The sequence below is a fragment of the Solea solea genome, chromosome 7 (assembly GCF_958295425.1).
Source record: "Solea solea chromosome 7, fSolSol10.1, whole genome shotgun sequence".
In the NCBI taxonomy this organism is placed as follows: domain Eukaryota; kingdom Metazoa; phylum Chordata; class Actinopteri; order Pleuronectiformes; family Soleidae; genus Solea; species Solea solea.
The window spans coordinates 2,947,586-2,962,225 of record NC_081140.1 but is presented as its reverse complement, the minus strand read 5'-3'; the positions used below and the strand labels follow the sequence as shown (position 1 = coordinate 2,962,225).

The 14,640-nt window shown below is 41.1% G+C and overlaps 1 protein-coding gene across 5 annotated transcripts in view; it reads left to right on the top strand.

The window, feature by feature from the left end:
- Nucleotides 1–14,640, top strand: part of LOC131462429 (chloride channel protein 2-like) — a 148,375-nt gene that overhangs the window by 90,582 nt on the left and 43,153 nt on the right. For all 5 annotated transcript variants that reach the window (XM_058633648.1, XM_058633647.1, XM_058633650.1 and 2 more), the window contains 2 exons: nucleotides 9,646–9,715; nucleotides 10,801–10,911. In XM_058633648.1, coding sequence (XP_058489631.1) covers nucleotides 9,646–9,715; nucleotides 10,801–10,911 — 181 coding nt within the window. The remainder of the gene's footprint in view (nucleotides 1–9,645; nucleotides 9,716–10,800; nucleotides 10,912–14,640) is intronic.

Genomic DNA, 14,640 nt, shown 5'->3' with positions numbered 1-14,640 from the left:
ATTTATCACAGAATTTGTTTTATCTTAATCCTGAAGCTTGGATCATTTTATATTTAATCTCACACAGTTATCTTAGAATGAACACAAAGGAAGCATACTTTAAATTAAAATGAAGTGCCAGAAACTAATTATAAACTCAAACTATATATTTTTTTTTTTTGCCTTGTGTAAGGAAAAAAAAAAATTTCTATAAATATCTTATGTGAAATTACATTAACAGAGCTTAGGCCGATTCCATGCTTAAATCAAACTAAAAGGAATCAAGAAGACAGGTGTTGTTTTATTTAACCAGTAAATGTAGCTCTTATCATGTCGTCTGACTAAGTCTTAGTCACATAAATTGACTGAATTTCATTATTATTTTCTTCTAAAATAGTTTACCCTGAAGCAGCTCCATAACTTATCCTGTAAGTCTCATTAAAGCTTCTGTCAGAATCCATTTGGGTCATTAAGTAAGTTTTAATTGCATTTTAATGCAGGAGGTTTTCAAATCAATTCCTTTACTCTTTTCTTTTTTTAACAGAAGCACGTGAACGGTTTGAAACTGACTGACAGTTCATCAAAATGGTCCATCATCTAATGGTCACAGATCCTCATCAATATTGATGCTTGTGCACTATACCTCAGTGAGATGTACTCTTAGTAGATAATATTAGATTAGATTAGATTAAATATTAATGATTCCTTCAGGGTAAAGTGAGTCACTCCCACTGCTGCTGCAAAGAGCTGAATAAAGCAAGAGCTTTAGAGATGAATATAAATGGTAAAAAAGCAAATAAATACATCAAAATGCCTTGTGGAACAAACACTATCAGCTCTTAATTACTCATTTTATGTCAGATCTAAGAAGTTCTCACTGAATTAGACTTAAATATTTTGTATTTTTTGTCCTGCAGAGTTGAGATGTAGGATTAGTCTCAGCAGCTCCAGTTTGCTTTGAAAAACACACTACTGTTAAATTATATATCACATCATGCCAATTCTGTCATAGAGAAAGGTTTAGATGAAGTGGGGCTGATGCAATATTGCTGTCTGCCCTCTAGTCTTTTACATAAAAACATACTGGGTGATAAATTGTCATAGTACACACATAGATGGATCCGGCTTAGTGCCAAAAGTGAGGAGTCTTTGTGTTTTATTGAACTTTTTAAACGTGAAACACAAAATCTGAACAAAAGTATGCAACAGATGTTTCCCAGGTGAATTTTGTTTTACAACGGCACATAGGTTGAAGTACAACTAAGAACACAAGAAGCTCCCATAAAAAGAAGGGAATTGTACTTCTCAAAAAACACCAGTTTGACAAGATAAATGTGTCTCGTCCCACCTGTCACTGCTCTGCTGCTGTATACACACAAGCGTTCCCTCAGTCAGCTCTGATAGAATTGTTAAACAGAGCCTGTTTTCATCCCATTTCACAAATAATGTAACATTGTTTATTTTCACAAAGATCAAACAACTTTTAAATTAGTAATCCATGATGTAGATCCACCAATTTACTATGTTCAATGACTAATATCAAATGCACAATTTCCATTCTATTTAACTTCTCAACAAAACAACTGCTTTTTAAAAAAGACAAATGCCACAAATGGAACTTCTACGTGATACATTATTAATTTTGAGTCATTTCATATGTACAGTATAAATGTTTTTTATATATATACTGTATATATATATATACATATGTACATATATGTGTATATATATATATATTTGTATGTATATGTGTATATATGTATATATATGTGTGTGTGTGTTATTATAATTTCGACATATTTTGCATATATGCAAAATCAGTACTTTTTAATTTAATTTGAAATTTGAACTTTTTTTGAACAAAGTGCATTGAGCCGTTTTTCATCCTCTCCTGCAAACGGCGGTGGGTGAAAAGCGAGCAGCTCAAGCGTGGAACAGCTGTAGGCAGAATCACTAACCTTAGGCACAAAAGCCGGGTTAGGACGCAGTCTCACCTTCCCATAATCTAATAAAATGTAACTCACTTATCCGTCTAGCTGAAGTCAGAGCCAGCAGCAGGATAGTTTTAAGGGAGAGTACCTTTAAATCAGCAAATTCTAATGGCTCGAAGGGCAACCCTAAGAGTGCATCCAGGCGACGCGCACCCCTCATAAACCTCCTAATTAGAGGTTCACTGACCTCCCCTCATAAACCTCCTAATTAGAGGTTCACTGACCTCCCCTCGAAAACCGCTCCCCACCCCGTTAACGAGGCATCCCTTGTAACTGTTTTCCTCATCACTACGGCTCCCAGTGGGACGCCGGAAGTGAATATGCCCGGGTCTCTCCAGTAACGGAGAGCCAGGCGGCATTCCGGAAAACCCTCACCATACGTCTGAAGTGACGTCGTGCGTCCAGACGTAGTGAGGATACCCAGCGCTGAAAATCCCTCATTTTCAGCAGCCTGTGCGGGACGACAGAAATCGATGACGCCATCAGCCCTGACAGCCGAAGACAGTCCCGTAACGACACTGGATTTCCCTGCTGAAATAGAGCCAGGTGACGGCAAAATGTCTCCGCCCGGACCCGAGACCCAAAATGCAACAGAGTTTATTTCACGACCCAAATACTTGATATTCTGAGTGGGAGACAAAACACTCTTTGCGTGGTTTGTACTGGAGCCTAAGCTGTGGAGCCTGACCATCAGTCTCTGCGTATCCCTCTCCATCACCTCGCTGCTGGGAGCATCGGGTTCAGGGCTGCTTCCACACATTTGCAAGACCCTCAGAGCTAATGTCAGCCCGAAAGGCAGGGTCTGGTACTCGTAGGCTGCTCCTTTAGAAGCAAACCTGAGATATTTCCTGTGCTGGATATATGCTTTTATGAGAATAAGCGTCCTGCAGATCCACAGAAGTGAACCAGTCGCCTGGTCGGATGGATCGGAACAGAACATATTGTATTTTTGTATTTTTTGAATTTGTATTTTCGGAGGAGTAAATTAAGGCAACGCAGATCCAGGATCGGACGTAGCGATCCTCCTTTTTTCGGGAATAAAAACCCTGATCTCTCTCCTCATCCGGCAGAATGTGAACCGCCCCTCGGCTTAATAGAGAAGATATTTTGCTCTCTAAAGCCTCCACGGCTTCCCCTGTAGCTTCTGTCGTCAGGAGGGTGGGGCCCACTGTGGAGCGCCGGCTGGGGTGGAGGTGTGAAGCCTACGCCTGTTCCACTACTGGGGATCCCCAAGACCCCACTCCTTGTTATTAACGACCTCCAGGCAAGAATAACCCTTAACGGGATATATCCCAAAACCGCTTCATCTCCCTCATGCATGCCAGGACGGCGGGCATGGCCTGACTCGTCGGTGTACGGTGAGAAGGCAGAATTTTACCGTGATAAAGATCCCTTTCCTCACCCTTGTCATCCGGTGATGCGGGCCAGTCGATACCCAGCCGTGATGCTGCCCACCTACACACCTCGTGCAAGTCGACCTCCGTAGGAGCAGGGGAGGGTTGGATTTCTCTGCTGACGGAGCTGCTGGGGCGGGATGTCTGGGCTGAGGGGAGGATGGCGTCCTCGTCATTGTCCTCGTTCTTGTTGTTGAGAAGGTCCAGATTATCATCCTCCTCCACAGACTTTGCTCCGTACTCGTCTTCCGAGTCGAGGAGCTGGTCAAACTTGGCTTTAGCCTTAACCGGCTTCGGCTTAGCAGCACTGTCGGAGAGGCACGGGTCTGCTTTAGAAGTGGCCGAAGCTCTGAGGCGCCACTCCAGAATCCTAGCTGGCATGGCGCTGCAGTGCTGGCAGCACTTGGAGTCTGCGAGTGACGCTTGAGCGTGTTGGATTCCCATAGAAGCAATACAGAGAGGATGTGGGTCTCTCCCCAAAATTGCAAAACCGCAAGCAGGTGGACAGGGGCGGGACTCAATGTCCTTCACCAACGGAACTGTAAAAAACACTCAGCTGTTCAATCCTGAATATAGAATATTCACGCTCGGTGACTACCTTGACGGCGCGTCGGAAGAGCAGTTGAATGAATGATCTCAAACAGGACAGCTGAGGAACTCTGTGATCTTCACAGCGGAAGAAAGCGAGAATGGCGGGTGCAGCACGCAGGGCGCTTATAAGGGGGGCGAGCTGGCCCGTGCACCTCGAGCTGATTGGTCTGTCATATGACAGACATGGTGTCATTGGAGCTTCCATGATCGGTCACGCAGAAGGCGTTTCCCATAGTGAGAGACCGAGGGAGGTTTGAAAGAGAACCCAGCTTTCCATCCAGACACTGTGTTGTGTTCTTCAGTTAGTTTAGTCTTTAGTTAGTGGTTTAGCAACGATTTGCTCAGTGCCGGCCCTGAGTGATTTGGTGCCCTAGGCAAGATTTTAGCTGGCGCCCCCTTGCATAGCAGCAGTCAATTTCACAATCAACTTTCATACAATCACACAGAAACTGCATGTGTGTATTCAAGATTTTATTTCTTTGAGTAAAAAAGAAAGCTATGTTTCTTTCAGCTAAGGACTGAATTATTGCCAACAATCATTTGCAAAACGGACCTCCAACTCCTTCCATGTTGCCATGTGGGTATTGTGCTCCCGGCTATCCTCATGAGCTTTCAGCAACTGGCCTGCATTTTTCCAGTCCTTCAGTCCCTCTTTATTAAGTTTGTAATCTTTTGTAGAGAACATTTTGCAGCAGAAGCAGTACAAGCTATCATTCTTTTTGGAGTACATCAGCCAGCTCCTTTTGATTTTTTCCCCATTAACTAAGACTCTTTTTAAAAAGTCATGTTGACACCTTCTCCCATCGTTGTTTTGGGGAAATCTGTGAACTGTTTTTTGTTTGAAATGGTCCTCTGTGAACTAACTCTCTTCTTACTTAAAAAAGAAGAGATGTCCAGTCAGCAGGGTCTATAGGTGCAGCCTTTAGTCCTGATGCTGTGTCACTGGGCTGTGCAGAGGTAGACGGGACAGCAGCACCTGATGCTGTGTCACTGGGGGTGGAACTGAAATATTTTAAAAGTGCATCTGAAGAGAGAAGAGAAGTATATGTGACGACTGCAGGTTACATTTTAATAAAAAAACAGATGCTTGGTGTGCTACACATGAGACTAATATAGACTAATAATGAAAATGTGATGAGATTCATTCAACTTTATTGTCATTGCAATGCAATTCAGTCTAACCAGAGTGCAGAAACCAGTAAAGTGCAGTGAAATTAATATATATGTATGTTTAGCCTACGAATGATATGGGAAAGCTAAGGTATGAAATATTAACAGTAATACACTTTAACTGCACTTTTTTACACTGATGTAAACTTTAACAAACATAAACTGTGACACATAAAACCAAAGGCTTACAACCACCCTATTACAAAGGGGATGGACAACTAAAAGCATTTAAACTGACATACAAGCAGGAAAGACACCTGTAAAATAACACCTGAACAGGCCTAACGTTAAGTTTCCAAACGTCCCTGATGAATTTAAGGTGGAGTAACATTAACACACGTCCACTCAGCTATTTATTGATTATTAAACTATGTTGCTATCGTCCCAAGTAAGCTAGCAAGCTAACAATCTGCTCCAACAATGGTAACTACGATGCATTAAACTATTCATTTCATGCACTTCATCACATTGACATTACTGTACCTCTATCTTTTTCATGTTTCTCTTCCTCTTCTTTCCTTCTTTTCCTTCCTTGGACGCCGGATGGCTTCAGTCTTTTGGACATAATTCCGATACAGTGTCATTAATCTTTTTCTTCGTCTCTGGGTCACGGTCCGGTCAGATTGAGGCAGCTGGCCTCTTGACCCCGCCCCCCTCACAGAGGGCAGGTACAGAGCGACGGCTCGTTGCACCCAGAAAAAAGGCTTCTGCATTATTTAATAGTCTTTGCTATGACTTTATGTTGCTGTGGGCTTATATAATATTTCGAAATAATAGTAATAATGGCACTGGTAAAAAAAAATAAGTAGTATTTATATATATATATATATTTTTTTTTCCCTGTTTTTGGCGCCCCTAGCATTTGCCTATACTGCCTATGCCCAGGGCCGGCTCCGGATTTTCTGTCTGTATCACAACAGAGATCACACAGCAGCCATCATGCTGTCACACTCTGCTGTGTTCAAGTGTCTGTGAGTGGGACTTTGTATGGGTTAAAAAAACAGCTGGTTGGGATTATGACAGTGACATCTGCACAAAAACTTGTTTCCAGTAAAATATGAGTTTGAGCAATGATGTGTTTTTTTGAGGGGTTTTCACGTTATTTACAAGTCCTTCTGTTGTTGCTGATCACTTGCTGGTTCTGCTGCCCTCACTGTGCGTTTGTAGACACAATCATGCGGTGAACTCAACACTTTCCCATACAGCACCAGAGACAGGAGTTGGCTTTAGGCACTTTAAAGGAGCTGTGTAAAACTATAAAACAATGCAAAATAAACAAAGATACAAAAAAAGACCCTCAAAACATCAAGAACTAAACATTATGTTATTAAATGTGCATAATAACACTAGAATATTACACATTACTAATATATAAACAAAAAACCTACAGATTGTGCTTCTTGATGAGCAAACAAAGAAGATGGAGAAGGATTGTGTGCAGCTGTCTTCACCATCAGCATTCATCAAAATGGCTGATTCAAACTCACAACTTTAGTAACTGTCAACTGACCACAATTTACTAGACCGCTAGATGACACTAACTACAACAAATGAAACTGTCGTAGGAGGGGCAGAATACTGGTTACAGATGATGCCGATTCATCTTGACAAACAGTAACTCTTGTGCTGCTGTGGTAAGTTTTTCCTAAGTGGATTTTTTTTATTGCATGAGTTCCGTCATTACTCCGTAGATAGAACTTATTTTGATGGACGATGAGTTTGAAGTTTTTAAAATTCATATATGTAATGTGATAACTTTAAAGATGAATAGTCTGATATGAGCTCTTTAAATATCTATCATAAAACAGGATATAAAACCTAACAAATAAATACATATATCCTGATTCTACTCCGTTAATCAGATCTGCTCCAAAATGTAATGTTTTATTTAGTTTAGTTTTTTCAACAATTTTTCAACATTTATTTTGTAGCTTTATTTCTTAGACAGATAAAAATTGTTAAAAAAAAAAAAGTCCAATTTGTTTACTTGGTAGGCGTGGTGTGGGCTGTGCTCAATTGTTCGTCACATCGTATTGAACATTGAACATGACACAACAGACAACAATGGGCATGCAGCAGCTCTTTTTATCCTGCTCACTTTGTGGCTTTTTGTCTCAAAGAGCTCCACCAGCTCCACCCTGACTGTACCTTACCATTAACTCTGGTACCCCAAAGGAAAGGTGTCAAAGAATGGAGTGGTTATCTTGGTAATATTCCTCATGGAAACACAAAAAAACATGTAAACCGCTCAGTGGAAATGTTGCTTATATTTCATTCACGTAAACCTCTCCAGCTGATTTAGCAACTAGTGGAGAGTGGCGAATAATAGAAAACTCTTTCTAATGGAGTGCATTACTAAACTTTTGCAAGCAGCTGGTGCTTCCCTCATAAGGGACATTATTGTGACCATAAGCAACATTTATGGTTATATGGTATGTGGTTTATGCTCATTTTACAGACAGTTTCACTTGTCATTTAGCTAGTTAAAAAAGACATTATTTTGTAGATATCTTTATGACTTGCCTGAACCATAATACACACCATTATACTCTAATAACCAGTGGAAAGCTTCAGTGAACAGCCTATTAAAGTTATTGTGGAGTTTATGGGGGAAATGTAAAACAACTATTCTTGTTAGTGCAATGAACTCATTTCCATTCATTTTTATTCATTATTCCCAAACTTGACCACAACTGGTTAATACCTGACCATAACCTAATCACAATTCAAATCTAACCTTCAACTTTACACACACACACACACACACACACTCAGGGTTATGGCCTCTGTTATAAAGTTAAGTCTGTATTATAAATGCTTTTTTAGTAATTTGAATGTTGTAAAGTCTTTAAGAAAGAGAATGCAAAGAAAAGGCAGAAACATTGTTAAATCACTTTACCTCGAGGCTTTTTGTGTGTTTGTGTGTGTGTCTGTTACTCCTCAGCACCCGGCTGCATTCAGCTCTTCACAGAGTCTGTGTCCCTGTGTGTGTTTGTGTGAACACCTACACATGTCTGCGAGTGTGATGTGAAGTGTGTGAGAACGGCAGTGTAAGGTTTCAGAAGGAGATCCATTCCTTCACCGTGGCAGCCGGTCTTAATTACAGCTAACTATAGACCGAGCAGAGGGAGCAAAAGCAAAGGAGAAGAATGGGTGGATTGGATGAGTAGAGAGAAATAAAGAGATATTATAATTAAAAAGTCTATTTGAATCCACAACATTATTACATTGATGAAGTTTGGGTAATGGCGTGTACAGTACTGTAGTTCTAATACTTCTTTTATGCCTCCAAATGGTGATAGTCACTAAGTTGCAACTGTTTTATTGCTCCATGTGCAAGTGTATGAAATACAAAGTAACATGAAAATATGAAGAACAAATCTGGTGAAGTCATATTGTCACAATATGACTGTTGGGAAATAAACTCCTGTTTTTAAGCCACAAAATTTGAGTCCTGGAACCTGGAAGGCTACTTTCATTGGGTATGTAGGGACTGTGAGGAAAGGCACCTGAAATCATCTTCATCACGAAACAATCTATGCAGTGATGTCACAGAGTCTGTGATGGCGATCAGGCTGAAATCAGGACATGCCCATCCTGTGTCCTTATCAGTCATATCAATATCTACCAGATCGATTGCTATAGAGGCAGTTAACCCAACGTTTATCACTGTCATCAAATAATATGTTGATGAACATGATGTGGAGATCATTTCCACACCTGTTTGGTGCATAGTTAAAAGCAGCTCTGGTACACGTTCTTCTGTTTGCTTGTCACTTGATTTCTGGACAAAAAAAAAACACTTGCTCCAAAATTTGCACCAAAAGTCCACAGAGAAAATTTGATTTTAAGGCAGCATCTCCTGTGTCTCATTGAGCTTAATGGGAATTAGGGATTTGATGCAGTTTTACAAGCATGGCAGTTATGTGTCAGTGCCTCATACAATCACAGTTGGAGAAAAGCGGATCCCAGTTATAAAACAGCAGCAACAACCACACTTCAGAACACTTGGTCCGTCACTTCAACTTTAGTTTCCACCAATTATCGAATAAGTTGGGAAAATCCTTGGGTAATGTTCTTGAATATCATCATTTAATAACATAAGTCTTAGTGAAACTTCAGCATATCAGCCTCATATGTGCTTTAACTTTCTCACACACACACACACACACACACAGAGAATGATAGTGCTCACACATTGTCAGTGGTGACATTTCCCTTTTGTTTGTCTTTCCTAATTAGCAGTCTGTCGGCCAATCGCCACGGCCCGCTCATTAGCCAAGGTTCATGTCAGGGTCTTTGTCAGATGAGGAGTGAAAGTGACAGCTCAATCTAACCTTAGCAATAAGCCTTGCATGGCTGCCTCCTTCCTCAATGCTGGTGGAGAATTCAACTAGCTATCATCTAGGGGCAGACAGGATGGTACTTTGAAGCTAATTGAAATGCCACCCTGTCCTTTCTTTTATATATAAATATATATGTTGAATATTTTTCTTTATGTTTCTCATTTTCTGTCTTAGTTCTGGATGTCTGCCCTGGCCACCACCATCCCAGTGCCCTGCGGCGCCTTCATGCCTGTGTTTGTCATCGGTAAGAAGCGAATGCACGCTCACTGTGTTGAAACAATAGATGCATAAACAAGTTCAATGGCAATATGCTGTATATTCCTACTTTAAAACTCCACTGCTTCATTTTTTAAATAAATAAATAAATAAACGTCTGTTGCATTCAAATTAAATGAGTTCACTCAATTCAGACTGGGATTGTATTTCTCAGTCTAACAGTTTTTGTGATTTGTATGTTATGACCGGATGACATGTGCAAATGTTTGCTTGTGTGATCATGTTTCAGAGGTGTGGGGTCACTTATGTGCTTATAGTCTTATTTTAACTCCATACTGGAGCTTTAAATTCTCTTTATCAATCACATGTATTTATGTAGCCCAAAAGCAACAGTTTGGTTTCTTGTGTCAGAGGTCGCACTCGTGACTCTTTCAGTGACGAAACTCTCGGACCAATCAGTGGCTGATTGTTGACGACACATTTTAGTTTCGGCTCAGCTCACTTTGAACCAGGTACTATCACTGATGGAAAAACAAAAACAACTCATAGAGTCAAGTTGAGCCAAGTCGTGCTGGAACTGTATAATGGAAAAGTGCCATAACTGATAACCTTTGAGCCACAGGAATATTAAAGATGACTTAGTGATAAGAGGGAGTTTTTCTGCTAAACCACTAACATGCTGATTTGCCATTGAGCAAGAATTCACTACTCAAACTGTTACACTCCAACATGTTTGCAGCCATTTGGCTTCACCACAGCAATGTCCCTGTTCACTGCATCTAACTCACTTCCTGTGTGCAGCGTGGGTCGCCAGGCAACACGATCTTTAACTACTGCTCGACTGAGAAACATAGACACCGACATGTGGAGCTGATTCACCTAATTCACCTAATCACAATAGTGGAAAGTCATTAGTAACAGGCATGTGTTTATGTTTAAACATTACACACTACAGCTTTAATGTGATATAGCTTTTATTATGTGAGTCCCAAAACAAGTTTTTTCATTGTGTCACCACTGGCAGCCATGTTGGTTCCTGGTCTGACTTTGTGTTCCTCAGAATCCAGAACTTTTTCTTTTACGTGCATTTATGTTGTTGTGTGTTTTTTCCAGGGGCAGCTTTTGGTCGTCTGGTTGGAGAAAGCATGGCGGCCTGGTTCCCAGATGGCATTCACTCAGATGGCGCCATCTACACCATAGTGCCAGGAGGCTACGCTGTTGTTGGTAAGTTGAACACACAATTTATTCTTCACATTCTGTTTTCTATTACTTTAGTCTCTACTCTGATCTTTTTTCTCTACATTTTACATCTCTACTTTCTTTCATTTTCCACTTTTGTGGAACCTGCACAAAACGTATTTCATCTTAAGTGATTCAGATAAAAACTGCACACACATTTCTTTTTAATTATCATGGGATTAATGTGCAGAATTATATTCTCAGTTGGAGAAAATGAATTAATGAATCAATATGAATCTTTCCTTATAGCCCAATGCCTTGATACACTGCTCCAAGACTCTAAATGGGCTGATTTATTGTTGTTATTCTTCATAAAACAGTAACGAGTTTATAGTAAGCCATCATGTCCTCGACCTACAACTAGGGCTGAACGATATGGACAAAATTTCATATCTCGATATTCATGTCAGATATCTCGATATCGATATGATACGATATGACTACGGGTTCGGTGAAAACCAAGCATTTTTCAGAAAAATAAAAACATCATAATACAAAAGACTGTAGAAACTTTCCACATGGAAAGTGCAGTTTTATTGATGAGAACTCACTGTGAGACTGTGTACACGGGTACCATGTCTTTTGCAATGTGGTATGTTATAGCGTCTGTAACCTTTATGTCCGGTGGACGTCGACTCATGCGGTGTAACGCTACTGAACGCATCAGTAAACACACTTTGCTTGGGCTTCTTTTGGGATGACTGAGAAGTCCCCGGTGTTTCTCTCATTGTATTACACTCTTCGTGCAGCACGCGATGGTGTTGTTTCAGGTGGTGAAACATGTTTGTTGTGCTACCTTGCTTCGTCGCAATTTTTGCCAAGCACGACCTGCACAACACCTCGCTCTGGTTGACATCATCCTTTTTAAATCCAAAATCGCCACCGGCCGCATTATCTTCCGCGCTCATGTCACTTTCTTTCCCGCTGTGTATGTCGTGTGTGTGTGTGTGCGCGTCTCAGTGTCCGTCTCCCTCCCGCCCTCCTATGTTTGTCATTGGTTGGCTTCAGCTGTCGATCCACAGCAAGCATGAAATAAGGTTTGTGGTTGGCTGGCCGCAGTGGTGCATTCAAGGGCAATCGTAAAAATGAAGTTTATTGTGCCAGAAATGTACATGTAGGGCGAGCGCGGGGGAAAATCTATATTGTTTATATCGTTGCTTTTGCGATATGAATATCTTGAATGTTCATATCTAGATATCGATACGATAACGATATATCGTTCAGCCCTACCTACAACAGTAAAATCCATCATTTATTTGATGTTTTGCAAACAGCAGCTGTCCCATCATAACCACATCATAACCACATCATAACCACATCATAACCACATCATAACCACATCATTTCCATGCTTCCTGTACTTATGTGTCTAATGAGATGCAGTGTTGTGTTTATCTCCCGTGTGTTACTTGTTGACAGCCATGCTGATTATCTCACTGCTGTCTTTTGATTGACTGCTGTTTTTCTGGGCCACAGTGGTGGTGTTGGTTGTGGTGGTGGTGTTCTTGATGTTGGTGGTGGAGGTGGTGTTCTTGATGTTGGTGGTGGTGGTGTTCTTGTTCTTGGTGTTGGTGGTGGTGGTGGTGGTGTTGGTGTTGTTGGTGGTGGTGGTGTTGGTGTTGGTGGTGGTGTTGTTGTTGATGGTGGTGGTGGTGGTGGCAGTGTTGGTGTTGTTGGTGGTGTTGATGGTGGTGTTGTTGATGATGGTGGTGGTGGTGTTGGTGGTGGTGGTAGTGTTGGTGTTGTTGGTGGTGGTGTTGGTGTTGTTGTTGGTGGTGGTGGTAGTGTTGGTGGTGGTGGTGGTGGTGGTGTTGTTGGTGGTGGTGGTGGTTTTGTTGTTGGTGGTGGTGTTGGTGGTGGTGGTGCTGTTGGTGTTGGTGTTGGTGGTGGTGGTGGTGGTGGTGGTTTTGTTGGTGGTGGTGGTGGTTTTGTTGGTGGTGGTGGTGTTGGTGTTGTTGTTGGTGGTGGTGGTAGTGTTGGTGGTGGTGGTGGTGGTGGTGTTGTTGGTGGTGGTGGTTTTGTTGTTGGTGGTGGTGTTGGTGTTGGTGGTGGTGGTGCTGTTGGTGTTGGTGTTGGTGGTGGTGGTGCTGTTGGTGTTGGTGTTGGTGGTGGTGGTGGTGGTAGCGGTGGTGGTGCACTGTAGCTCATGACCAAACACTCTGATGAAGACAGTCAGAAGGAGCAGCAATGTTTATCAGAGGCATTAGACAGACACACACTGACAAACCTGCCCATGTAGACGCTCCTCTCCTCTCACCACAACCATCTTTTTCTTTCCTTTGTTTTTGGACTCATCTGTTTTCTCACCGTGTCGCCCCATGCTGCTTTTATATTGCTCTTTTCCAGTGCTGGTCAAGTTACTTGGAAATAGTAATTAGTAACTGATTACTTCTCCAAGAAAGTAATCCAGTTACTTTACCGAGTTACTTTTTGAAGCTGAATATGCTGTAAAGCACTAACCCTAACCCTTTCAGCCTAATTCTATTCTTTCTGGATATTCCGTCATATAAAATGTCAAAACTTGTTTTATTAGTTTCAATCTTTTAACTTTATGCACATTGAATCAAGCAAACATTTCATTAAATGCAACAGTCTCTGACTTGAAGAAAATTGTTGAACATTTAAAAAAAAAATTCTGCACAATCCACCATATTTTAATAAAATAAAGCAAGTCTTTCTTGTGTTAACTTATATTTATATTTATTTAGACTTGATAAAGATAGTTCACCTTAAGTTAGAACCAGTGAAGCAAGTGTGGTTTTGTGAATTGGATCAGTGATAGTGTTTGCAGATTATTGTGTGGAGTGTGTGCAACAGATTTCCTCTATTCTTTTATTATGACACTATAAATTCCTATTACGGCCAACTGCAGTGTACATAGATATAATAATGACAATAAGATCATTTATTTTTATAATTTTGCTCCGTCTGTTGACAGTAAGCAGCTGTTTTTCAGGTTGTCTGTCTGACGGGACCAATTTTGCAAAAACGATATTTTAAGAATGAATTAGTTTAGAGCAGCGGAAATCTACCCTGGATGTCGTTTGTCAGAAGTTTAGTGTAGAAACTGAATATCTGACACACAGAGAGGAGAGAGAGAGACTGCAAAGCTAGGCTAGGATAACCACTGTTTGTGAATTTATGTGTAAAGATGGTGATTAGATAATGTTGGGGGGGCATATTTTAATTAAAATTAAAAAAAAGCACTACACGAATCAAAAGAAGAAAAAACTGCTGACACGGATCGAAGTCGTATCTTCTTCTTCTTCTTCTTCTTCTTCTTCACGTAAGACAGGTGGGGCGGCGCCCTAGCATTGATGAGACGCCACTGGCTTGTTAGCAGGTGTGGTGCTAACAGAGGGTGACAGTTATGAGTGATTGTGGTGATTGAGGGGCGTGTGGGGTCAAAGGTCTCGTTGAGACTGAAGTCCAAATCAAACTGTTAGCATACCTGATCAGAATCTGATCTTCCTGACCAACTGTTCACATTATATATTACAAGCGATCAGATCTGATCAGCCTGGGTCGATATTGACGTAGTCTAGTCTTGTCTTCCACATCGATTTCTATAGTTACAGGCCACGCCCCGGGAAAAACAAGGCGTGGACGACCAAAAACTGAGCCTGTTTCTGTTCCAAGTAGTTCTGTTCTTGTGATTACAAGGAAGCGACAGAAACGGAGGAGGCTGCTGAGTTGTGCCGCGGTTCGTGCTGC